At 42.3% G+C, this 25,370-nt stretch overlaps 1 protein-coding gene across 8 annotated transcripts in view; it reads left to right on the forward strand.

The window, feature by feature from the left end:
• The first annotated feature begins 3,923 nt into the window (after positions 1–3,923).
• LOC147603574 (structural maintenance of chromosomes protein 4-like) overlaps positions 3,924–25,370 on the forward strand; it is a 99,777-nt gene continuing 78,330 nt past the window's right edge. For 3 of the 8 annotated variants that reach the window (XM_086796499.1, XM_086796497.1, XM_086796498.1), the window contains exons 1-10: positions 3,924–4,383; positions 4,501–4,620; positions 5,392–5,495; positions 5,587–5,655; positions 5,754–5,814; positions 5,907–6,070; positions 6,247–6,394; positions 6,513–6,647; positions 10,324–10,611; positions 10,691–10,759. In XM_086796499.1, coding sequence (XP_086652625.1) covers positions 4,147–4,383; positions 4,501–4,620; positions 5,392–5,495; positions 5,587–5,655; positions 5,754–5,814; positions 5,907–6,070; positions 6,247–6,394; positions 6,513–6,647; positions 10,324–10,611; positions 10,691–10,759 — 1,395 coding nt within the window. In that variant the 5' untranslated portion in view covers positions 3,924–4,146. Of the gene's footprint in view, positions 4,384–4,500; positions 4,621–5,332; positions 5,496–5,586; positions 5,656–5,731; positions 5,815–5,906; positions 6,071–6,246; positions 6,395–6,512; positions 6,648–10,323; positions 10,612–10,690; positions 10,760–25,370 lie in introns of those variants that run through there. The other 5 variants (XM_086796500.1, XM_086796504.1, XM_086796501.1 and 2 more) reach the window with 5 other exon arrangements.

Below are 25,370 nucleotides of genomic sequence, written 5' to 3' on the forward strand. Positions count from 1 at the left end.
CATGAAATAACCTTCAATTAGTAATAAATATCTATATATTTGCATGTAAGGATAAATTAAACTATGAAACGTCTCAAAGTCCCATCTAGCTCCCATAAGATATCTATATATTTGCATGTAAGGATAAATTAAACTATGAAACATCTCAAAGTCCCATCTAGCTCCCATAAGATATCTCTAAAATCATTTGACCTAGAGATGCCAATTCATTTATCTAAACGTTTCATTCATACCTAGTCAAATACATGCGTTTGCGTTCAATCCCCATACTTCACGAGCTCTTCACTTGTTCTTGTATATAGTGAAAATTAGTACACATGTATTTCTCAATTTAATATGTTTTTACTAGGTTAAACATATGTAACACAACTTGTTTTATGTAGTTTTTTGTCATATATAGTGTGGAGCTCACTACCCACCATGCCCAGTGTAGTTCAAGGCATGTGTTGGAATGTCAACGTTTAAAGCATGGCCAAGCCTCTCTTAACAAGAATGTTATGAGTATGGACAACCCTTCTATAGCACTTTACAAGCATGTAAATAACATGAGTAGTCTCTTTCAAGCATGGAGAGCCCTATGTGAGTATGTGGAGAACACATGTAACCCTTCTTGTAAACTCCAAAGAAGGGATGCTTAGGTTATTATCACCTTCGAAGCCCTTTTCAAGCATGTACACCACTTTTTGAGCATGTACAGAGTATATGCAACCCCTTTTGAGCATGGAAAGACTTGATTTAGAATGTTTCCACATGAACACGCCTTTGTGCACATCATAGACACTCAAGCATGTAAATAGCATGAGCATTTTCTTCCAAGAATGGAGAAACCCTGTGTCAGTATGTGGAGAGCACATGCAACCCTTCTTGTAAACACAAACACCCTTGTGAGCATGCAAGCATGTGAAGAACTTGTGTAACCCTTTCTTGGAATTGGGAGCATGAAAAACCTTGTCTAAACATGTTCAGTCTATGAACAAGCATTTCTACACATTGGTAGCACTTTAGCAGCATATAAATGGGATGCCATGCACCATAACCATGCACATATCTCGAATATGTGCATGGCCATGGTGAATGGCATGTATGCATGTACACGATCATGCATAGCTATGTATGTATGTCCATGCGCATGGTCATGTATAGCTATGCATGTATGTCCATGTGCATACTCATGTATGTATGTGCACGGTCGTGTGTATGGCCATATATGTATGCATGTCCATGTCATGCATATCCATCTATGTCACATGTTGGCACGGACACATCAAGTCCACCTAATGGACTCCATGACCATCTTAAGGTCTATATTATGCTCAATTACAAACAAACTAAACTCCCCTAGTAATACTAGGACAATCTGATGTGGCAAAAAAGGATCTTTCAAACCTCTAAATTGAAAACCACCAAGTTAAATTCCAACAAAATAAGCAATCATATCTTGTCATTTTCCATGTGGTACAAGGCTCATTCACTAAGCTCGTCAATAAAATAAGCAACCATCTTGTGATTTTCCATGTCATACAAGGCTCATTCACTAAGTACATCGATGCTTGATGGTCGATAAAGAACATAAACTTGTTAGTGTCTTTACTTTTTCACCATGGCTAACCCTTCCCTTTTGGTGGGGTCGATATAGTTATACTCAACATTATTGACACATTCCATGTCATACAAGGATCATTCACTAAGTACATCAATCCTTGATGGTTGATACAGAACATAAACTTGTTAGCGCCTTAACTTTTTCACCACATACACCCTTCCCTTTTGGTGGTCGGTATAGTTATACTCAACATTATTGACACATTCAATTTATGGGTTGGCAAAGCTCGTAGGGGAGTTCATATTGTTTTACCTTGGTAACTAGCACGCATCAAATGGTAAAGCTGACACATCGATCTAGACACAAAAAACACATCCCAATTTAGTATTCTTAGTATGGGTACACTTGCTAGTGCCTCTTGAGTTTCTTGATTTCTTTGTACGTCCATTGGCATTCATTTGTTCATTCAAAAGATTAGTAGCCTATACAAAGGTTTGACATATATTATTACTAGTTTATACAAAGGTCCATCATATATTATTAGTAGTCTATACAAAGGTATGACATATATTATTAGTAAGGTTTGGCATATATTATTAGTAGTCTATACAAAGGTTTGGCATATACAATTAACAGCATATAACAAAGGCATGGCATACATAACATACATGGACATCAAAAAGTCGTATAAAACCCTACTTATATCGTGTATCTTTGCACCCCTTTGTAGTTTATGAGTGGTGGAAAGGCTCATAATTATACGGACAATAACTTTTTTAGGAGGCTTGTTATGTCCCAAACTCACTTGGTTATTCACTTGGATGTGGGCTTGGACTTGCAATCATATATGGGCTATGCGTTGAGTCCTCCCTTCAAGGTAATGCCTTTGAAAAGGGGGGATGAAGAAAAGTCGTTTGCCAATCACCTTAGAGAACATGATTCATTGAGCACAAAACTATGAACTTCCTCCGAGTCCTCGATAATTGCATTGGGCAATGTTTGGTCTGGTTTGATTGGTTTTGGAGCCAAGGGCTCCAAATTTGGCTCTTTCTTGGAGTCCTCAATAATTTCATTGAGTAGGTTTTAGAGTTAGGGGCTCCAAAACTGGCTATTCTTCCCTTGAATAGTCGTCGGTGTTCAAGCATAACCTTGTGCGTGCTTTAAGGCTATGGGGATGCATGATGACGATCATGTTCAGCACATAAGAACCTTGTACGTGTTTCTCACGTGTTTTAAGGGTCCCTATTGGCTATGGGGATGCATGGTGATGATCATATCGAGCAAAGAAGAGCCAACTATAATACCTATTTATGCCACAAGCTTTCCTCAAGCCACAACCTCATCACCACCGAGAGTGCGCACAACTCAAGACATATTCTCGTCATTAGTAGTAATCCTAGGTTGTGAAACCCCTTGTCTCACCCATCAAAACTTCAGGTCTCTTCCATCAATCAACAACCCATCCCATACCATATCAAACCTCATTAACACCGAACTAATGAAATCTCAAAGTTTCTATGTCAACCACCTCTTTAACAACTCTTCATGAGGAAGCCTTTAACAATTCCACAAGAGGACCTGCAACTCCTTCATTAACTCCCTAGGATACCTTTGCCAACCCAACCACAAAAAGCATCGCACATTCCTACCATGACAAGTGCACAACTAGGCCAAGGGGCCTACTCACTAGCCAAAGCTAATGCAAACAATTAAATCCCCAAAGGACCCTTAAGGAGGGCTAGTTACTAGCCAAAGAGGAAGACACAAAAAGCAAGTGCCATAAACAAAACTAAGGGCTTAACATTGGTGGGTGTGATACAAATTTATAAGGTATATAAGTACAATTTTTGTATGGCTACCCAAGGAAGCTATAAGCCCTCTCCCCCAAAGTACTCACAAAGAAGAACCACAAAACCAGACAAAGGCTAAGCAAGAAACTAACCACAAGCTTGCTAAACTCAGTGGCAATGGGTGCATGATAATGTTTTGGACATCCAAGGATACCAAGATAGTAATCACATCATGTGGATTCCTAAGCACAAGTAAGAGTTTATCATTGACGATTACCCATGCGTGACAAGGGGATTAACAGCCGATGAACAACTCAAAACCCCTAAAAAGGAAGTGCATGTACTCAAGGTGCAAACAACCAACCCTTGACCTCTCAAACGAGGGTAGTATCACAAGAACATGCATTTTAAAAAGATGTAGCATTACAAGAACCTACCACCCATGAGGCCAATGATCACCTAACCACGAACATCAACACCAAGTTTTCTACTACCACTAACTCAAGGAGGAAGTCATTGAAATCTAGCCGGTTTTCTAGCTAAAAATGAGATTTGCCGATTTTATAGCTAAAAACTGGAAAAAGTTGACCAGTTTTCTTCGAAGCAAACTCCAAGTTTTCTTAAGACAAACTCCAATTTCATTCGGTTCAGCCAGTAAAAAATACACTAAACGTCGGATTTCTGTGAACACTGAGTTCAAAACTACATCTTTCCCGCAATTTCCGAACAAAGGAAGGCGAGAGGCGCGTCTGCAAGAATAAGAGGCGTGCATCGAGTAGGAGATGCTGCTGCAAGACGAAGTTTCTTATCAGAATGCAAGGCGATGCTCCGTTTCCTGCCGATGTTGATGCAGCCATGGTGGAGAATCACGAGATGGTACAAGATGTGGAAGGGCCAGGCACGGCCTTGCCTGCAGAAACAGTCCACAGAGGACCAGTTTTCGTGAAGGAGATTGCCATCCGGGGGTTCAAGAGCTTCAGGTTGAAAGCCAAGATCGGCCCCCTCACAAGCTTCTCCTGCATCGTCGGTCCTAACGGCGCTGGCAAAAGCGTATCCTTCTCAGTTCAAAGAGAGGCTCAGCTGTTGTAAAACATGGTAGCTTGTCTGGTTTCCCTTTCCTGCACAGGTTTTACTTTTGTTTTTGTTTTTCTCCTTCACTTCCATCAGGTCATCGGCGAGGCCCTCGCCTTTGTTCTTGGAGGTTCTGCCAAAACTATGAGAGCCAAATGTTTGTCCGCTCTTTTGAACGAGGACATGAGAAAATCTGATACCAAGCTATCTGCCAAGGTAATTCCTAATCTGTGTTTTTCATCGCTTCCTGTTTTCCCTGTGAAAAATAGACTTCCATCAAGTATGCATGTTGGTACAGAAAGTAGTGAGAACCTTGGAGAAGACACCTACAAACAAGTGCCTGTGAGCGCTACTCTCAAGACTACATGAACAACATGCACCTGCATTGTTTAGTAGTTCAGCCAGACTACGTGCATTTTTCATAACAAAAGAGGCCGCATATTCACATTACAAAAGGTTTCACTAAATGCCGGTGGGCCCTGGCCCAAGTGCTTCGGAGCTTCAGCTGGTAAATTGCTAGTCCCAGGTTTGTACCCTAGCATTGCAGTTCTCTAGCCCCAGATTGGCTCATCGAACTTTAACAAAATGCTACAAGGTGCTTCTCGAGGCCCTTCTGCTGATAGAGCTTCAATAATGCTCATTTCCTACACATATTACTGACTTCTTACTCATTTTATGTAGCTCTGTAATCATGGTGGGGTTTCTTTGTGACCTTCTCTCCAACAATTTTTTTTGTGTCACCACAAATCTAGACCACGTTGCAGAAAAAAATTGCTGGAAACATTGGCTATCTTGTCGTTTTTTTAATACATAACTGCCATCTTACCATACGTATAAAAGTGTAATATGTAACCATATATTAAATCTACAATAAAGATCAAGTCTTATCGTCAATATCAGTTTACACAAACCGTGTAGTTTTGCCCAGGCGGCTCCACTTGTTTATGTTTAATACAAAAGTGAGGTAAACTTCACAACTTTTTGAAGGTGTCAGTAACATTGGAGGCCTCTAAATGCCATCAAATCAGAGTATCAAGAGTTATTACTGGATCTTCAAGCAGTTACCATTTGAGCACAGACGGGGCAAAGAGGTGAGGACATTTGGCAGTTAAGCCTTTGATGTCATCTTTAAATGCCTAGAATTCCAAAGTTGGATGGTTTTTCCTTTGTCTATTGTTGCAGACAACTTTCTTTTTCGGAGATGAAGCAGGAACTGTCAAAGTTTGGCATTGCTGCAGATATCTCAGAGAGGTGTGCTAACATGTGACAATCTCACAAGGGTTTTGTGAGGGTTTTAATCCATTGCCTGAATGCTGTTCTCAAACAGGAGCATTGCAAAATGCTGGCAGGTTCATTATCATGCAGAGCAGACAGGCCATCAAAGCAAAGCAACCATCCGAATTATGTGAGGTGATGTGCTTCATTAAAATTCCACCTTCTGTTTGTCTTATTTTCTCACTAATATTGTTGATTGTATGGTGGCATTTGCATTTATCAAGCAGTATCTTGAAGTTATTTTTGGAGCTGGTCATTACAAAGGCATGATCATAGAGATAGAGAAGGAGATTTGTGAGAAGAGCAATGAAACCAGTACATTGCAGGAAAAGCTTCTTGAAGTGCAATCAAAGATAGAAAGGCTTCGGCCTGAGGTTGACAAGTGGCAGAGGTAAGTTATCCTGAGGGTTGGAATGCAGACACATGCAAGAAGAATTCAACACACAGGAGCAAAGTTGGCAGGACTGTCCTTTTAATTGGGAAACTCTTCATTTCTGTTGACTTATTCAAACGACAGCATGCGTAGTGATGGGAGGCTAGTCATTCACATTGCAATTTTTGTAACAGCTTTGACACGAAGTGGCAAACCTTTCTGTTGAGAAAGGTGTCTTATCTGAAACTCCAAGAGAACTCATTGAAATGCAAGTTGCAACAGAACATAGTACAGAGGGACAAAAAGTTTACTGCTCTTTGCGAAATCAAGGAGAAAAAAGATGTATCCTAAGTGGAAACAAATGGAACATGCAGGAATCTCCTGAGATTGGTCCACTTCAGTTGATGCTTGTCTTTTCAAAATTTTCAAAATTCTTGGATTATCCTTGATTGCAAAGCAGGCTCTGCAAGATTTGCAGACTCATGCGATCTTGGAAATCAGTGACCTGAAAACTCTGTTGCAACAGAAACGAAGAGCTCTAGGAACCATTGAGAAGCGGTTTTCTGATCTGCGTACGAAAATGATAAAAGCACAGGTTGGTTTCTAGACATGAGCTGGGAGACTTCAATGTTCCTACACTAGGCTTGTGAGTTTGTTGATGATTACATTCTGAATGTGAGGCAATGTGAGACGTAGACAGGCTCCAAGCAGTATGCTCTCACCTTAATTGCAAATACAGACAGCTCCACAGAAACAGAGGTCAAAGATACCTTCACGTTGTCATGGCTTCAACAATGTCCCAGTTAGGTCCTCATATTAAACTACTCAACTGAACAATTGAATGACAATGGTAAAGAGTATCCCAATGGCAATCTGATCAGAATGTTGGTCAGTGTGTACTGTGTTTCAGCACACTGGAACATAATAGCTTTGCAGCTTCAAAGAGTCAATTTTTTGACCTGTCAAATGTGCATTCATGTAAGAAGATGCTAGGCACAAACACAAGCATCTCTTACTGTACCATGCCTCAGACTGTCATTATCAAGCTAATGCCCAACACAAACTGTCCCACAACATGGACATGATATGATGCTGCTCACCCTTGGTGCAAAATAAAGAGCTTCTTTTTGTGCTGAAGATTAGATTGTATAGAAGCTTTGCAGGAACATCAGTGACAAAGTGCTTAACAGTGACCTAGGACAGTTATGTGCCAATGCTGTTGCCTTCAAGCCAAGCTGTCAGCAAGCCCAAGAGTCCAGGCGGCAATGTTTATGATGGTAAGAGTGCCAAATATGACAAGTAAGGCTAGGTTCTGCCTCGGTTTTTATCTTGGGTAAGTGAGCTATGCACTGTCACAATTGCCCGCAAAGAGTGTCCATGGAACTTTTGACATGAAACCATTAATTAAGATGACTGTGTCTGACTGATTAAGAGTGCTTAATCTCATCACTTTTGCATGAAGTCCGAATTTCCTATCCTCCCTGTTGTGAGCTTTCCAGATTGAAGTAGGAATAGAGTTGGGTACTGGTCTATCTGTTTTGCTAATCCTATAAATTATACTGTGCATGTGCTGTTGTCCTAGATGAGTTACATTAGGTGTCATGCATGATAGTGAAAATTATATTTCTGCTGCTCCAGTTAGTGGAATGGGTTTTATTGAGAAATAAAACTGATTATTGCCCCACCCAAGGGATGATATGGGTTAGTCTACGAGACAAGGAAGAGATTTTCCCTTGTTCTGAGGATTAAATGGATGCTGTATTATCACTTCTTGTGGATGGCCAAAGTAGGTGAACGAGTCGAGGGATCAGCATTTATATGATTTGAGTGCTTAACAGCATGTAATAGTTCATCATTTGCTTTTGGGACATCGCTACATGGTGTTTCCAAACTCTAGTCTATGCACTTATCGACACTGTAAGACTTTCCAACATGGCTAGTGAGTTTCCTGTCTTCAAAGTTACAGTTGGGAGCAATTTGGCAAAGTTCTACCCAACATGTGTGCTTTCAGGTAGGCTAAAGTGAACAGAGAGCATATTTTTAGATATAAAAGTGATCACAGAGAACTCTGAGCCCCCCCGTCCCTCCTCCCCCTCCTTTCCCTCCCTTGCGTTGTCTTTCTAGAGTGTTGGCCCTCCAATTGAAGTAGGAAACGTGGAGTCCTACAGTGTGGAACCATCAGCAACTCACAAACAGGTGTCGTCACAAAATGAAACACTGATTGTGGCCGATAGTACGGTGGCTTTTATTTCTACAAGCTACCCTGCTTACCTTGATGTTGTTTGTGGATACCATCCTGAACCTTCTAGACAATTGGGCTCCAAACTTGGGAAGAACACAAAGATGGTCCTTAAAGAGGAAAGCCATCTGACATACATAAGTGGCCAAAATTTGGAACCACGGCTTGCTGCAATCTGAGTGTCTTGATAAGTTTCCCTCATCTTGATAAAAGATGACTTGTAATGGAAACCTATCCACAAAGCATTTCTGCCAATTGCATTTTTCTAGAGAACATAAGCATGCTGTCAAACCTATGGAAAGCCATCCAACATGAATAGTACATAAGTCGTCAAGATTTGGAACCATGGCTTGCTGTAATCTGATTGTCTTGATAAGGTTCCCTCATCTTGATAAAGGTGACTTTTGTAGTAGAAACCTAAGCACAAAGCATTTCTGCCAATCACATTTTTGTAGAGAACATAATCATGCCATCTAACCCATGGAAATCTTGGCTCCATTAGATATGGTGGTCAGTCTAATGTTAGCTAGGCATGCTTGAAGCCATTTAAGGCTCTGATGAGTGCGAATGCAAAACACAAATTGATAAACCAACACAAATTAATGTATGTTGGCATACTCTTTGGATATTTATAAGTAGAACCCCTCTCTCCTCTTTCTACACATGTTCCAAAAGTCAGCTGAGGGAGAGGAGACCAGTCTCGAAAAGCAACAATTTAAGCTTGAACTGCTGCAATCAATTGAAATGAGTCCAAGGCTTCCTATTGTATTAAATTTTTTCAATCCAACAGTATATATTAAGTTGAGTGAATCAAGTCTGTCATTGTCCTTTCTCTTTCCTTTCTTCATCTTTTGTATAATCTGTTTTGTGCTTCAAAGTAGTCCAAGAACCATACTTCCGCATGATGCACATTGACATGAGTATTAGAGCAGGTTTTTCTTTGTAAATAGGCAACCTTTCGCCACAAAGTGTTTTTCTATTTTGGGGAAGATTCAACTTGTATGAAGATGATTTATGTATGAAGATTTGATGGTTTGTATCTGAACATTTGTCTACTACAATGACATCTTTATTCATGAACTTGCACCCTTTCTTGAGCGCTAATAACATGAGCGGTGATGTCGCAGCACATAGTCTATACTATGCATGATGGGAGATTTGAAGTTTTAGGAATAGACTCTCATGGAGTCACGACCACACTTTAGTTTTTGTTAAGTTTGGGAGAGAACCTGAACTTTCCATTGGTATAGTCTAGATCATTTTTTGGCTTTTGTTAAGTTTGGAAAATAACCTAAACTTTTTATTGGTATATGCCTTATAAGGTTTCTTTGAAAAGTTTTAACACTGCATTTGAGCTTTTCCTATCTCCTTGCTTGTGATTCTCCTTTTTAAACGACAACTTGTTTGATCGAGGCATTGAAGGGGAAAACATATTTTTAGGATGTAAGGGCTCCGATCACATGCATCTGCTGGCAAGGCTCTTAGGGTCTTTGAAGTACCACTGTTAATTAGCAGTGTGACCTTGCAGTAGAAGAAATGGCGTGTAATGGGGTATGGAGCCTGGGCTACAAGGGTGCCATCCCCCTCAAAACCAACCCCCCCCCCCCCCCCCCCCAAAAAAAAAAACACACACACACACACACACCCCACCTCCCCAACAAAAATAATTCAACCTTTCTCAAATTAACACAGCAAGCAATTGACGTGACTTCCCTCTGGATTGGCTAGGTACTGTTGATGTCTCTTAGGCAATGTGTGTCTTTTGGTACCATTGTTTGCTAGGGAAGAGAGAGGGGTTTTAGGGCTGAGAGGTCAAATGAAAATGGTTTTTGATGTGTAGTTCAATGGTTCAACATGATCTACATGAATTCTTATGTGACTGCCAATGGCATACTGTTTTACTTGAGGATAAGATTTGTCACCATACATGCTCCTATTATGCTTGCAAACTTCGTGAGTGTCTATTTTTCCAGGACCAATTCCAGGTTTTCTAAAGAATTACTTTTTTGGCGTGTGAATTACACTTTGGCAGGTAAGGCTCAGTGTAGCAAAGAAAGATTTTGTAACAAAAAAACAGGAGCACTTGGAGGTGCATCAGCAGCAAGATGCAATGGAAGAAAAAGTGGCATCCTTTTCCAGTAGACTTGATGAAATTGAAGCCACAAGGAAAGCATTGGAGCAGCAAAAAGAAGTCTTGAAAGGTGAAGAACCGAAATTCTGTAGTCAAAGGCTTGAAGCAGATATTCAAGACAATATATGCTCAACTTCTGCTGGTGAAGACGCAGAGGATGAACTTTTGGAGAAGATCTCAAAAGTTCATGTAAGCTAGCACATAAGCATGTTCATATATACAGTCCCACCTTATAAGTCAAATGCTGAGTCAGTTTATGTAATCTCAGGGAGCTTTGCTGGCCATCGAAAGAGAAATTGAAAGCCATGCAGTACAAGCTTCCAGCCTCAATAGGGAGGTACTTTAATGATTTTCAAACCTTTTCTATCAAATCAATCATAGTAGTTGACGGATCACATGATCATAATACACGAGGTAAAACATTGTTTTGCAATGAAAGACATGATACCTGTTGTTTTTGTCGTATATTTGTCAACATCAATCCTTTAGCTTGTTTGGATCTCTGGATGTGGTCCTAGTTAAGTTAAACTATCATGCAAAGAGTACAAATGGAATTTATTTAATATAATAGGCCAGCTGACAAAGAATACAAATGGTTGAGGAATTTATTTAATATAATAGGTCAGCCGATTTGTTGCTGCTTGTATATGTTAGCATATATCATCTCTTGTTGGTGGTTTTTCTAGTGTTTACAAGGGGCATTTCTATGCTCAGGCATTCTCCATGTTTTCCCCCATTTTCCCCATATTTTCCCCCTATTTTATGGGCCATTGATGTGGGTTGCCCACCTTTTATGGAGTTTTTCACTTATTTTCAGGTTGTGTAAGGGACTAGCTCGGCCAGCTCATATCGAAGTATATATGTGCTGCCCTCTTCCTCACATTCCATCATTCCTTGATCATTCTTGGTCATCATTTGATCACTTTGGTGAGCACCTTCAGCCCTTTGCCTACGGAGTCCACTCCTCGCCTACAGGCTGGTTGTATCCACTCTTTTCTTGAGGATTAGTGCATCAGTGTTTTGTTGTTTTCTCTCATCTATCTCTTGGAGCTTCAACGTTTTTGTCATTCGTCTACATCTTTCTGCTGCCCTCTGACATGGCATTGACGGCTAGACTTGGAATTGCTGATTGGTGGTGATTTTTTTTTTGGGGTGTTTTCACGCAAACTTGGTGGCTGTCCATAGTGTTTCAAACCTGCATTTTCTTCTCCAGAGGGGTAAATCTGCATTTTTTGCGTTTTTCTCTCCTCTCTACTTTCTTTCTTTCTTGCCCACCCTCCCTACAAGTGTAGAAGGCAGCTCTTGGGCTGTTTTGGTGGCTGCGTTTTTTAGAGGAGGTACATCATGGCACTCATCCAATCTCGGGCGGTTCAGATACCCACTCTTCCGACTTTTCCTTCAGATGCCAAGTTGGATGGCACAAACTATGACAGTTGGAAAGTCATGGTGGAAGCAGTCTCGGAGACTTATGATCTTTTGGAGTTCATCACTTGATTGGTCCTTCGGCCCAACCTTGACACTATAGAGGATGAGGATATGAGGGATGCCCTTACACACGAAGCTGCTCTATGGGATCGGCTTAATGCCTGTGCTAGGTCTTTCATTCTTCTAAACTCTCAACCCTGAATCATCACTCACATCAAACGGGATACCCATGCACATTTTGCTTGGAAGAGACTCTCCGACATCTACGATCGGAAGACACCCATGAAGAGAGTTTCTCTGGAGCTTCAAATGTTGAAGCTTTCACCCACAATTCTGCTTCCATGTGGGATCACATCAACAAACTGGAGTCATTGCGATCTGAGATTTCTGGGTGCGGGAAGGAGGTTTCCATTGAGGATATGGCCATCCGACTACTTGCTGAATTGCCCTCGAATATGGAGAACCTTGGTGGAGAAACAGTTGGGACACTGTCTCAACATTACGAGCCGACAAAGGAGGCGAGTTTACTTCTCGTCAATTTAACCAGTATTGTGAGCTACATGGTATTCAACAGGAGTTTGCCAACATATGTACTCCTTTAGAGAACGACGTGGTGGAGTGGAAGAACCGAATAGTGATTGAGATGACTCGGATAGTGTTGGAACATCAAAGTCTTCCACAAAAGCTTTGGATGGAGATAGTTGTTGCTACAATTGCTTATGTTATCAATCGGTCCCCTACTAATGCTCTTCCAAGGCAGACCCCCTTTCAAGCCTACCTCGATAGAAACCCCACAGTTTCTCATTTTCGGGTTTTTGGATTAGATGCATTTGTTCATGTACCAGATGGTGATAGGGGGAAACTGGACGCTAAGTCCAAGCATCATATTTTGGTTGGTTACAGCTTAGAATCCAAAGGTTATCAGCTCTATAATTCTACAACCTCGAAGATCATTGAATGATGATCCTCTTGTTCCTCTTCCTTGACTTGACCCGGCATGTCCTCGAGCACCTCAGGCAGAGGAATCATCCGACATTGATGAGGAGGAGGAGATTTCGGTAGATGCTCCACAACAGACTACATCTCAGGAGCAAGGTTTGACTTTTTAGGGAGCAAGGTTTGATTTTGGAGGGGGGGTCTCGGATTCCCAATTGGTTGTACTAGACATTGCGGGACTTAGGGGTAACACGGTTGCCTTCACCTCTAGCAAGGGGTCCCCGTCGATCAGAGCGGTTGCGTACCATGACATCATCTCAAGAGAACTTGCGATGTCACGCATCCAGTGTCATGTGCAGGCTTAACCTAGATCTAATCTTGAAGAGGCAACAAGATAAAGAACTAGATTTTGGAGCATGTGTTGTTGTTTTTGGCAAGGGAATGATTGGAGGTAGACAAGGGGTGCTATCGGCCAGTGCATGAGAGAGCAGAAGACTTGTTGGTTACAGCAAGAAAACCTGATTTTGTCCAGGACCTAGCCGACCAACAGTTGGCCAGTCCACTAGTATATTCCAAGCCCCATAAAAGGCAAAAGTGCTCATAGTTTTGATTCATTCAACTCTTTATGAGTTGGGTCAGACTTAGGTATAGAATAGGGTTTTCTACGTTTTCATGAAGATAGCCTATGGCTGTAAAGATTGTACTACCTTTTTGTACATTATGAATATATTGAATACTCAGCTCTCTCTCTCTCTCTCTCTCTCTCTCTCTCTCTTCTGCTTGCATTTGCATCAATACTCAGCTCTCTCTCTCTTCTCTCTCTTCTGCTTGCATTTTGCATCAACACGTTCCAAGATGGTGTTTAGGGCTGAAAGAAGACTTTGAGATCTTCCGCATGTGACATTGGTATCAGAGCATCAAGCTCGACAAGGCTAAACATTGATTCAATCCCAGATGAAGGTGCGCAAGTCCAAGGTACAAGAAAGTGCACATGTACGAGGCCCAAGGAAAGGAACACAAGACGTGGAAGAAATTCCTAGGAGGGTGGTTGGTGGTGTTCCACAAGACCCAAGGGGAATGGCAGTCATGTGAGTAGGATGTCACTTTGGGCACACTAGGAAAGGCTTTCAAGCAACGGTTCCAAGGGAGGATGATCCTCCCAAGGCGTGGAGTGAGTGCCAGACTCAATACTCAAGAAAAGAAGACCAAAGAAAGTGTTCAAGGACAGGGCATGAAAGGAAAAGGGGACAGGATAGAACAAATGCATAGACTTCATTAGAGTTAGAGTGGATTTGGAGATCGGGCAAGGTTTTCAGGTGAAAAGGTTGCCAGGAAGGGAAGGATGACAAGTTGGAACTTTGTGAATGGACAATGGGATGATGACAGTCATCCAAGAATAGAAGTTGGAATCCCGTCATTAGGAGAGGAGGATGTCATGTGTAAGACGTGCAGGCTTAACCTAGATCTAATCCTGAACAGGCAAGAAGATAAAGAACCAGATAGAACCAAATTTTGGAGCATGTTTTGCTGTTTTTGGCAAGGAAATGATTGGAGGTGGACAAGGGGCACTGTCGTCCATGGCATGAGAAAGCAAAAGACTTGTCGGTTGCAGCAAGAAAACCTGATTTTGTCCAGGACCTGGCCGACCAACAATCAGCCAATCCACTAGTATATTCCAAGTCCTGTAAAAGGCAAAAGTGCTCATAGTTGTGATTCATTCAACTCTTTATGAGTTGGGTCTTAGACTTAGGCATAGAATAGGGTTTTCTACCTTTTCACATGAAGGCAGCCTATGGTTGTAAAGATTGTACTACCTTTTTGTCACAGTCTCACAGGGGACGGAAGGGACGGACTGTTGGAACGGAGGGACGCCGAGTCGGGACGGTTTAGGAACGGGGACGGCAGGGGACGGTCGGACGTCCCCCCTGGAGGCGTCCCTCACAAGGGACGGTGAAGGGGACGTCAGTAGGAACGGGGACGGCTGTGGGGGGACGGCAGGGGGCCGTTGTGCGCAGTCAGACTGGTTTCTTTTGCTCGTTTCTAGCCGTTTGTGGGGCCGTTTCTAGCCGTTTGCCTTGGCTGTTTCTAGCTGTTTGGCTTGGCCGTTTGGGGAGGCCTTGAGCCTTTGAGGCTTGGGCCTTGAGGCTTGGGCCTTGGGCCTTGGGCCTTGCCTCTCTCTTGCCTTGAGGTTTGGCCTTTAGGCTTGAGCCTTGGGGCCTTGGGCCTTGGGCCTGGCCTCTCTCTCTCTCTCTCTTGCCCTTGCCTCTCTCTCTTGCCTATCTAATATCTATATAAGAAGAAGGCTACAAGGCTACAAACACACACACCCCCCTTCAAGTTTTCAAAGTTCAAGCAAAACTCTCTCTCTAGTCTCTCTCCCTCAAGCTTCTTCTAACTTAGTAACTTCCAACTTCCAAGCCTCTCACACAAGGCCCTACTCTACTATCTAGACTCTCTCTCTCTCTCTCTCTCTCTCTCTAGTAGACGTTAATACAGCTTTCTTTCTTTCTTTCTTTATCTCTCTCATTTTGTATCTACTTAATTATTAATACAATCAACCGTCAATGCCTTCACTCTTTGATTGGCGTATTTTGTTAATATGACTCAAAAGCTTACCATTTTATGTAAATTTGTGCTCATTTTGATGTACTTCCAAAGTAGAATAAGTGTAGAGTAGAGAAACTAAAAAAAAAGAGTATTTTTTGAGTGCCATTCCCTCCCCCGATCCCGTTTCCTACTTACGGCCGTCCTCCGTCCCGTCCTCGTCCCCCGTTACTGTCCCCCGTTCCTTGTGACTGCTTTTTGTACATTATGAATATATTGAATACTCAACTATCTCTCTGTCTTCTCTCTCTTTTGCATGCATTTTGCACCAGCATGTTCCAAGATGATGTTTAGGATTGAAAGCAGACTCCCAGAGCTTCCACATGTGACATCTAGAAGGACTCGGAGCCTACTCATATTGGGGAGGCGCTTTCTAAACCGACTTAGAAGTAGGCCAGGGAAGCGGAGCTTGACTCTATTGAGTGAAATCAAACTTGGGAGTTGGTTCCTAGACCGGCAATGCGGAAGGTGATTGGTGTCAAATGGGTTTATAAGACCAAGCACAAATCGGATGGGACTCTGGATAAGCACAAGGCCAGGCTTGTAGCTAAAGGCTATTCTCAGAAAGCTGGCGTGGATTTTGATGATACCTTTGCATCGATTGGTCGTATGGTGATCATACGGACTGTTCTTGCTCTTGTTGCACACTCTCATTGGTCCATCTTTCAGATGGATGTCAAATCAATATTCCTCAAAGGGCAGCTAAAGGAGGAAGTTGATGTATAACAGCCCTTGGGATTTCAGGTTCTTGGCTCCAAAGGTATGATCTACAGGTTGAAAAAGGCCTTTATATGGTTTGAAACAAGCTCCCGGGGCTTGGTAGAAGATTGATGCTTTCTAAGCGCTCAGCGGCGGCTGATCCAAATCTCTACATTTATCCCAAGAAAGGGTTGTATACTCTCATCATTCTCTATGTGGACGACTTGATCATCACAGGCAACCATGCAGCACACATTGCCCAGACAAAGGTTGCCCTCAGTAAGGAGTTTGAGATGATAGATCTTGGGTTGCTTCGCTTCTTTCTTGGATTGGAGATTTTTCAGTGCTCAGATGGCATATTTATTTCTCAACAGCGGTATGTTACAGAGTTGCTGGAGGCTTTCATTGTAGGCCCATCACTTCTCTCATGGATCTCGACATCAAAGTCTCCTCTTCTGGATTTGATCCAGTGGTAGATACACTTTTGTACAAGAAACTGGTTTGTTTCTTGAGTTGGTTGCTTAACGCACGACATGATTGTGCATTTTTGGTGGGAACTCTCAACGCTTTCATGCAAGCACCATTGGACACTCATTGGCAAGCAATGTTGGAATTAGGGTTGCAGGAAAGCACACCAAGCTTGGAGAAGAAGAAGCAAGAATGCACACAACACAAAGTGTATTAGATTGTGTCAATGTACAAAAGATAAGTTAGCCCTAGAGTGATGGGCGTATATACAAGCCGGGGGAAAAAACCTCCTAAAGAGGGAAAAAGTGTCCCGACGGTCCTAAGTGTGTTCACACACATCACTGCCTATATATATATGGCAACAAATCCCCCCTGGGAGTGATGGTGTGAACGAGAGCTGGCACTCATGTATAGGGAAGTGCCATGCCCGAAGTAGATCAGTCCACAAAGGGGAGCAAGCCCAAAGCTTTGCGGAAAGCTTCGAACTTCTCACGAGGAAGCGCCTTTGTGAAAAGATCGGCGAGGTTGTCCTGTGTTGGCACATAGGCGAAGCTGATCTCTCCTGCTGAGAGTCTCTCCCTGACATAGTGATAATGCACCTCAATGTGCTTTGTGCGAGCATGAAAAATTGGGTTTCTCGCAACTGCCAATGCACTCTGACTGTCAGTGAAGATAGAGGTGGCAACACCCAAGTCAGTCATAAGCCGTCTGAGCCCCACACACTCAACCGTAGCTATGAAAGCTGCCCTGTACTCAGCTTCACAACTAGAAGTGGCCACAGTAGGTTGCTTCTTGCTCAACTAAGATATGCATGAGCTACCGAGCATGAAACAAAAACCACTTGTGGACACTCTTGTGTCATAGCAACCAGTCCAATCTGAGTCCGAAAAAGCATGTAAATCTGGCGGCAACGATCCCTCCTTGGGATAAAACAACCCAAGATGTATGGTGCCACTCAAGTAGCGAAAGATGCTTTTAACTGCCTTCCAATGCTGAGACCCTGGGCTATGCATAAACCTGCTCACCTGTGAGACTACAAACTGAATGTCCGGCCTCGTAATGCATACATAAATGAGGCAACCAACAGCTGTCTGATAGAGTGTGACATCAAAGTGATCTCCAGCATCATGAAGACTCAACTTCAAACCTGTCTCCATTGGAGTAGCAATAGGCTTGCAGTCTTCAAGGCCAAATCTCCGCAACAATGTCTCAATATACTTTGTCTGACACAAAGCAATATCTCCATCACACTGCTTAAATTGTATCCCCAAATAATGATGCAAATGTCCCAAATCTGACATCTCAAAAGAGGCATTCAAATCAGCCTTAAAATCAGCAATATGACTCTCATTTGGTCCTGTGAGCAGCATGTCATCGACATAGATTGCAATGATTAGATGTACACCATCCACACGTTTAATATACAAAGTGCTTTCTGTTGGACTATTCTGAAAACCATGTGCAGTCAAATATGCATGTATCTTTTCATACCAAGCTCGTGGAGCTTGCTTTAAACCATATAAAGCCTTTTTCAACCTGCACACTTTGTTTTCTTGCCCTCTTTGAACAAAACCATGAGGCTGCGATACATACACCTCCTCATGCAAATCTCCATTCAAGAATGCAGTCTTTATGTCCAACTGATGTACATTCCAACCATTATGAGCTTCCAATGCACAAATGCTACGAATGGTAGTCATACGACAAGTGGGAGCAAAGGTCTCATCAAAATCAATGCTCTTTTCTTGAGCATAACCCTTTGTAACAAGTCTAGCCTTATAGCGATCAACACTGCCATCTGGCTTTCGTTTCAATTTAAAACCCACTTACATCCAATGGCCTTTTTACCAATAGGCAAATCACACAAAGACCATGTACCATTCTTCATTATAGCATCATATTCACTTTGCATTGCAGCCAACCAATTTTCTGAATTTTGTGCCTCATCAAATGAAAGAGGTTCTTCCTCTTCACACATACTAGACACAGCCAAAGCATAACAATTTGATGCATAAGAGGCATGCTGAAAACCTGAACGAGTACGACTAGTAATAGGTGCATCAATCTTACTATCACGCAAGGTTTGCACCAACCATTTAGGCATACCTCTAGCCTGCTCATTTTCAGCCCTATCCTCATGAATTACATCTTGTAAATCTGCATCAGAAATAGGTTGATCTATGATGTCGTTTGAAATCTGCGTAGGCTGAATATTTGCCTTATTAGGACTTACATTTGAATTCCCACCTGTAAAGAGAGGCAACAACGTATCAAATACATCCCGTGAGCTCACACTTGTCTCTTTGGTACATGATAACAAGGGCTGCACAGCATCTTCCACAAAAACATCTCGACTAATCAAGATACGCTTTGACTGCGGATGATATAATCTGTAACCCTTGCTCTCAGCACTGTAACCAACAAAAATGCATTTGACAGTCTTATCATCCAATTTTCTGCGTTGTTGCACAGGCACTAAAGCATAGGCCAAGCAACCAAAGACACGCAAGTGACCAATAGAAGGCTTCCTGCCATGCCAAGCTTCGTATGGAGTAATAGACTGCAAGGTCTTAGTGGGACACCTGTTGAGTACATATGCAGCACACATGACAGCCTCAAGCCAAAATGCATGTGGCAAAGCTTGGCTCTTGACCATACATCGTGCCATCTCCATAAGTGACTTGTTCTTCCTCTCAGCAACACCATTTTGCTGAGGGGTATACGGCACTGTACATTGGTGTTTTATCCCACGACTAGCCAGAAATGCATCAAACTCTTTAGACATGTACTCCCCCTCTCGATCAGTACGGAGGGTGCCCACAGTACAATTGGATATATTTTCAACCATAAGAAAAAACTGTTTGAAGCACAAAAACACTTCGGACTTTGCCTTCAGTGGATATACCCATGCATGCCTTGAGTAATCATCAATGAAAGTCACGAAGTACAAGTGTTTATCAAATGACGGAGTTTGCATAGGCCCACATATATCACTATGTACAAGCTGCAATTTGCGAGTGGCCCGCACAGAACCATCCTTTGGAAACGCAGAACGCTGCATTTTGTCCAAAATACAGCCTTCACAAACATGTTTCAATGGTGCCTCAAGAGGGGGCAATGAAGCAACCATATCAAATTTCTGCAAACGCAGCAAACTAGCAAAGTTCAGATGACCAAAACGAGCATGCCATAGTTTTGCATCTGAAACTGCCTTTTCATCAGAAACTGCATTTGCTGAATCTTCCACACACTTGTCATAAGAATTGAGCCTATACAGCCCACGAAACAAGATGCTAGATGCAATAATCGTATCACCAGAAGTCAAATCATGAACAATACATCTGTCATCCACAAATTTGACTACAAATCCAAGTCTAGCAAGCCCAGAGACAGACAATAGATTCTTCTTTATCCCTGGCACATACAAAGCATCTGAAAGTGTGAAAGCGCTGCCATTTGCAGCAGTAAGCATAATTTTACCAACGCCCTTCACTGGGTAAGAAGCATTATTGGCACATGTGACAGTATTCCCATTAGGGACAGCCTCAAGAGAAGTGAACATATCACGATGCGAGGTAATGTGCTTTGTAGCACCACTGTCAAAATACCATACATGAGAGTCAACAGAAACTGCCAAACATGCATCATGTACAGATGGGTCATACTGGCAATACACGCTAAACGCCCATTTTGTATCCTGCACAACATTTGCAGAATCTGCATTTGTAGAAGCATCCGCTATTGTGGCTGCATTTGACTCTTTCTTCTTTGCCTCTTTAGCCTTTAACTTAGGGCAATTCTTAATGACATGATCATTTGCACCTGGTCTTTTTCTTGCCTTTATCAAGAGCCTTCTCAGACTTATTGTTACTACCTATGGAAGGAGAAGAAGTTGCAAACCTACTAATAGGAGAAGAAACAGTGGAAGGGGCTGCCTTACTACTTCTTCTCTGCTGCTGGGTAGCAATAAATGCTTGATCAACTGCACGTTGCCTGGCCCTGTTTTGCCTGGACTGCGCTTCTTGCAAGAGCTTGTTGACTAAAGTATCATACTTGACAACATCAGGTCTGTTCTCATTAAGAAGTCTCCACGTGGAAGCAAAAGTTTGATATGTCTCAGGTAAAGCATCAAGAACAGTCTGCACAAGAGAATGATCAGTAATAATCTCACCTGCAGAAATCAACTGTTCTTTGAGATCTTTAATCTCAGCAAGAAAAACATTCATGTCATCATCTTCTTGCATAATCTTCAATTCTAGCTCTTTACGCAGGTAAGCGATTTTTGCCTCGTTACGACTTGCATACAAACCAGCTAGAATATCCCAAGCCTGTTTTGCTGTTTTAGCTGAACAAATATGTGGGGTGATGTTACGTTTGACAGAAAGTGCAATCAAGGCATGAGCCTGCGCATCTTTACCATCCCAACGAGCTTGTTCAGCAGTGGGTAAAACAGCAGCAACAGTAGAGCTGCTAGAACCTGCAACATCCTCAACAGATCCTACATCCACAGAACCTGGACGTACATCCGTACCCTGCACAATGTTCCACACTCCTTTTGCAACCAAAACATGCTGCATCATGTATGCCCAAAGTGGGTAGTTGCTGTCTCCATCCAGTTTGTCTTCAGCAGACAACATGCGAAATACATCATTGCTGTTATCAGCCATGGCCACTGACTGAAACTGATGCAAAAGCTACCTGTAATGAAGCAAAGACTAAACAGAAGACAACTTGTGCTATGTAGCACGGTCCACAATAGAACACGTATGCCTGTTTTGCAGAAAACTGCACTGTCGAAATTTCTGCAGAAAATGACGAAAACACCTGTGCAGAACTTGAAATGCAAAAACGTTGCCCGAAACAACCTTAGATGCAAATTCTGAGAACGCGAAGCCCAACGGGCTAATTTGCAGAGTATAGGGACCTGCAAGCGCTCGTGAAAACTCACCTCAATCGAAGAACGTGAGTCAGAGGGTGTTGGCGGCGTAGCCCTGGGAGCCGATGCCTGCTCTGATACCAATTGTTGGAATTAGGGTTGCAGGAAAGCACACCAAGCTTGGAGAAGAAGAAGCAAGAATGCACACAACACAAAGTGTATTAGATTGTGTCAATGTACAAAAGATAAGTTAGCCCTAGAGTGATGGGCGTATATACAAGCCGGGGGAAAAAACCTCCTAAAGAGGGAAAAAGTGCCCCGGCAGTCCTAAGTGTGTTCACACACATCACTGCCTATATATATATGGCAACAAGCAACACTCCACATGTTGCGGTACTTGAAAAGTATCTAGGATTTTGGCATTTTCTATGGAGAGGGGGTGACTTTACATGGCTAGAGTGACTCCGATTGGACTAAAGATGCGGATTCTTGATGATCTACTACAGGGTATTGCTTTACTCTTGGATCTGGAGTCATTTCATGGACGAGTAGAAAGCAACCTATGGTGGTGCTTTCATTGACTTAGGCGGAGTATCGAGCGGCTTGTTCAGTTGCTTGTAAGGTGATTTGGTTGCGGCAGCTACTTGAGGAGATCGGTTTTCAACAGCACAATAGCCTACCCTTATCTCATGCGACAACGAGAATTGCTTGGCTATTGCCAAGAATCCGATATTTCATGCACGGACCAAGCATATAGAGATACATTACTCTGTGTGGGAATAGGGAGACATTATCCTTAAATATTGTCCTACCCAGGACGACGCTGCAGACTTATTCACCAAAGAATTATCTCAGTTAGCTATTGGGGGTGGGAAGACTCTGGTTTTGAGGTTAGACATAATTCAGTGCCCCATACATAATTTGGTGCCCTTGTGGCTTGATCTACATGAAGACTTGACCAATGCTGCCCCTGTGGTTGGATCTACATGAAGACTTGACCAATGGTGCCACCAGGTAATGGCCTCCCATGTGTGGTGCCACTAGGTGGGCTTTGTCTTGAGTATTTGAAATCTTAGCCAATGAAAATATGCAACAAATTGATGAATAAACTCTGTAATTGCAAAATGATCACACTTAGACCATCAAATGGTATGAGGACAACTTCAAAGCCACTTCGGGAGCCAATGTGCCACCCAAATCTGCTTAGGGGATGTGGGACTGATGGCTGAATGCTGAAGATGATTTCTTTTGCTGCCTTGGACTATAGCACAATGAAGTGCTTTACCGAACAGATATATGCACAAGTCCTAGGACTCAAGCACACATAGAAACTGCTTTGTTTCATTGCTGAATTGATAGAATGAGATGACCAATGCATGGGCTGAAGGGCACCTTTTTTTTTTCGATTGGCCTAGGCCCAAGATAATGCTTAATCTATCAAAGGGTCAAGTTTGATCGATGGAAACCAGCTGGACTTTTGCAGCCATTGCCGATTCCCAACCAACCTTGGGAGAGTATTGCTATGGATTTTATTTTTGATTTGCCAAAATCAGCCAATGGAAATGATGGGATATGGACCATCATTGATAGGTTCAGCAAGCAGGCCCATTTTATTCTAGTGAAGAAAACTATCAAGGTAGAGCATATGGCTAAGTTGTTCATCCAGCAAATCTTTAAGCATCATGGATTGCCATAATCCATTGTGAGAGAGAGAGATCCAAGAACTACCAGTATTTTTTGGAGGGCTCTCTTTGATAACATGGGTACAAAGCTAACTTTTTCTTCTTCTTATCATCCCTAGATAGATGGATAGAGTGAGATAGCAAATCTCACCATCTTGGATATGTTGAAGTGCTATTGCTATGAAGCCAAAGTACAATGGGAGAAGTACCTACCATTGGTAGAATATACGTATAATAACATAGTACACACTTCTACAGGTAAAGCTCCATTTTAGATCATTTATGGCAAGCCACTCTTGTTACCTGTACTTAGAACCAAAGAAGAAATTTTCCACGCCGATGAGTTCGTGCGAGATATGGATACAGCTTTTGCTCAGGTTAGCAGAGCAACACAAAGGTCACAAGGCAAACAGAAGAAAGCAACTGATAAGCATAGAAGAACTCTTACTTTTGAGGAAGGAGAATGGGTTTGGTTAAAGTTTGATAAAACTAGACTTAGGAAATCCAAAGAAAAAGAGCACCAAATTCCTAAACTAGCCGCTAGAAACTATGAACCTTTTTAAGTCAACAAAAAGATTAGTGATGTTTGTTATAGGTTGCAACTTCTAGATCATTGGAGGATTCATAATGCCTTCCATGTTGACCTTTTAAAACCTTATGCAGGACCACCTCCAGAGGAGCTATTGCAACCAGAACATATTATCTTTCACATGGTTATGGTGAACAAGAAGAGAGATTGCAACCAGAACAGATTTCTTTCACATAAAAAGAAAGAAAGGAAGGAACATCAGCAAAAAATTCCTCTCGAAGTTTCAAAACTATTCTTACATGGACGCTAAATAGGCGCTTGAGGAGTATTTCAAGGATTATCTTGAAATACTCACAGCTTATGAAGAAGTTGTCGGGCCAGAAGTACTTCATTCATTATCTTGAGGCCAAGATAGATTCTAAGGGGGAGGGTTGTAACCAGCCTCCTACTTTGTTCTTCAAATCAATCATTGTCTTGCTCAGAATTGTTCCATATGTGAGTTGGTAATTATCAAATAGCTCATGGAGCATAAATTGTGATTTGTATATCTTTTGAGTAGCTAATTAAGCTAGAATGCTCATTTCTATTTACAGGTGGCCATTGGCTAGAATGCCCAAAGTTTCAGACGGGTGGTCATAGACTAGATGCCCAGATGACTGGTTTAGCACTTGAGTGGTCAAATCGACCAAAATGCCGAGATGATTGATGAGTAGTTTCGAAGGCGAAACGAGATGCTCAAGACATTCAATCTCCTCCTAGTGAATCTTTACAACGAAGTCTTCTTGGACCTAAAGCATGCAACTCGTAGAATCTAGGAGAGTTGCTATTTTTGGTAGACTTTGATGGAAATTCCGTTCTCGTCAAAACCTTCGGATTTTCGTAAGGATCAAGAGTTATTAAAGCACCTTTGTCAAATTCCTTTTGAGTTGGGATATTTTAGCATAGAAGGTTATGGAAGAATCACCTCTTAAATTAAGACATGTGCTAGAATTGGACATGTGGCATCTAGAATGAGACAAGTGTCTGGGCCTCAGCTGAGGTTCGAGGGGACTGACAGGAGCTTGGCCATTATAGTTAGGTAAGGAGTTGCTCGGCAGTGTTGTCTTCAAGATTTGCCACTTTTACGCTTTGTCCCTCCGGCACAGAGATTAGACAGTTCTTGGGAGATTATTGCTCTATTGTAAAGATTCAGGCATTTTGTGCCTGTGGTTTGATTCAATAAATTCTTGCAAAAGGGGAGGGGCTTGTTCCCCTCTTACTGAGGTCTCATTTCTCTTTTCTCTAAATCTTTTTTTCTTTCATTATTTGTGATTGTTGATTAAGTGGATTTGTTATAAGTAGTTCTTCAATTTTGTCACTTTCACGTGTCCTTGCGTTACATGGTATCAGAGCTAAGTCTTCTCTTGTGTCATGTGCACAGTGGGTATCTACCGTGTGCTATACGCATGCAAGACTAGTTTCGAGGCTTGGGGAAGCTTGGAACTAGGCAGGCTGATTGACGAGCTGAGTTAGGGAAATACTAACGGGCGGGCACCCAAGTATGGACGGGCGGGCGGCCAAGTGTGGACGCCCGATGACCGGCCAAGAGCCTATAAAAGGGTGGCCAAGGTTAGTTATTGTAAGATAGGGAGTCTCGCGAGTTTGTGAGAGCTCTATGGTCTTGGAGCCTGGATCTAGTGCAGACGTGCACCTGCTTTATGCAGCCGAGGCCGGCAGCATCTCGAGGCTC

Source organism: Cibotium barometz, chromosome 63, assembly GCF_041138505.1.
Source record: "Cibotium barometz isolate CiBa-2024 chromosome 63, ASM4113850v1, whole genome shotgun sequence".
In the NCBI taxonomy this organism is placed as follows: domain Eukaryota; kingdom Viridiplantae; phylum Streptophyta; class Polypodiopsida; order Cyatheales; family Cibotiaceae; genus Cibotium; species Cibotium barometz.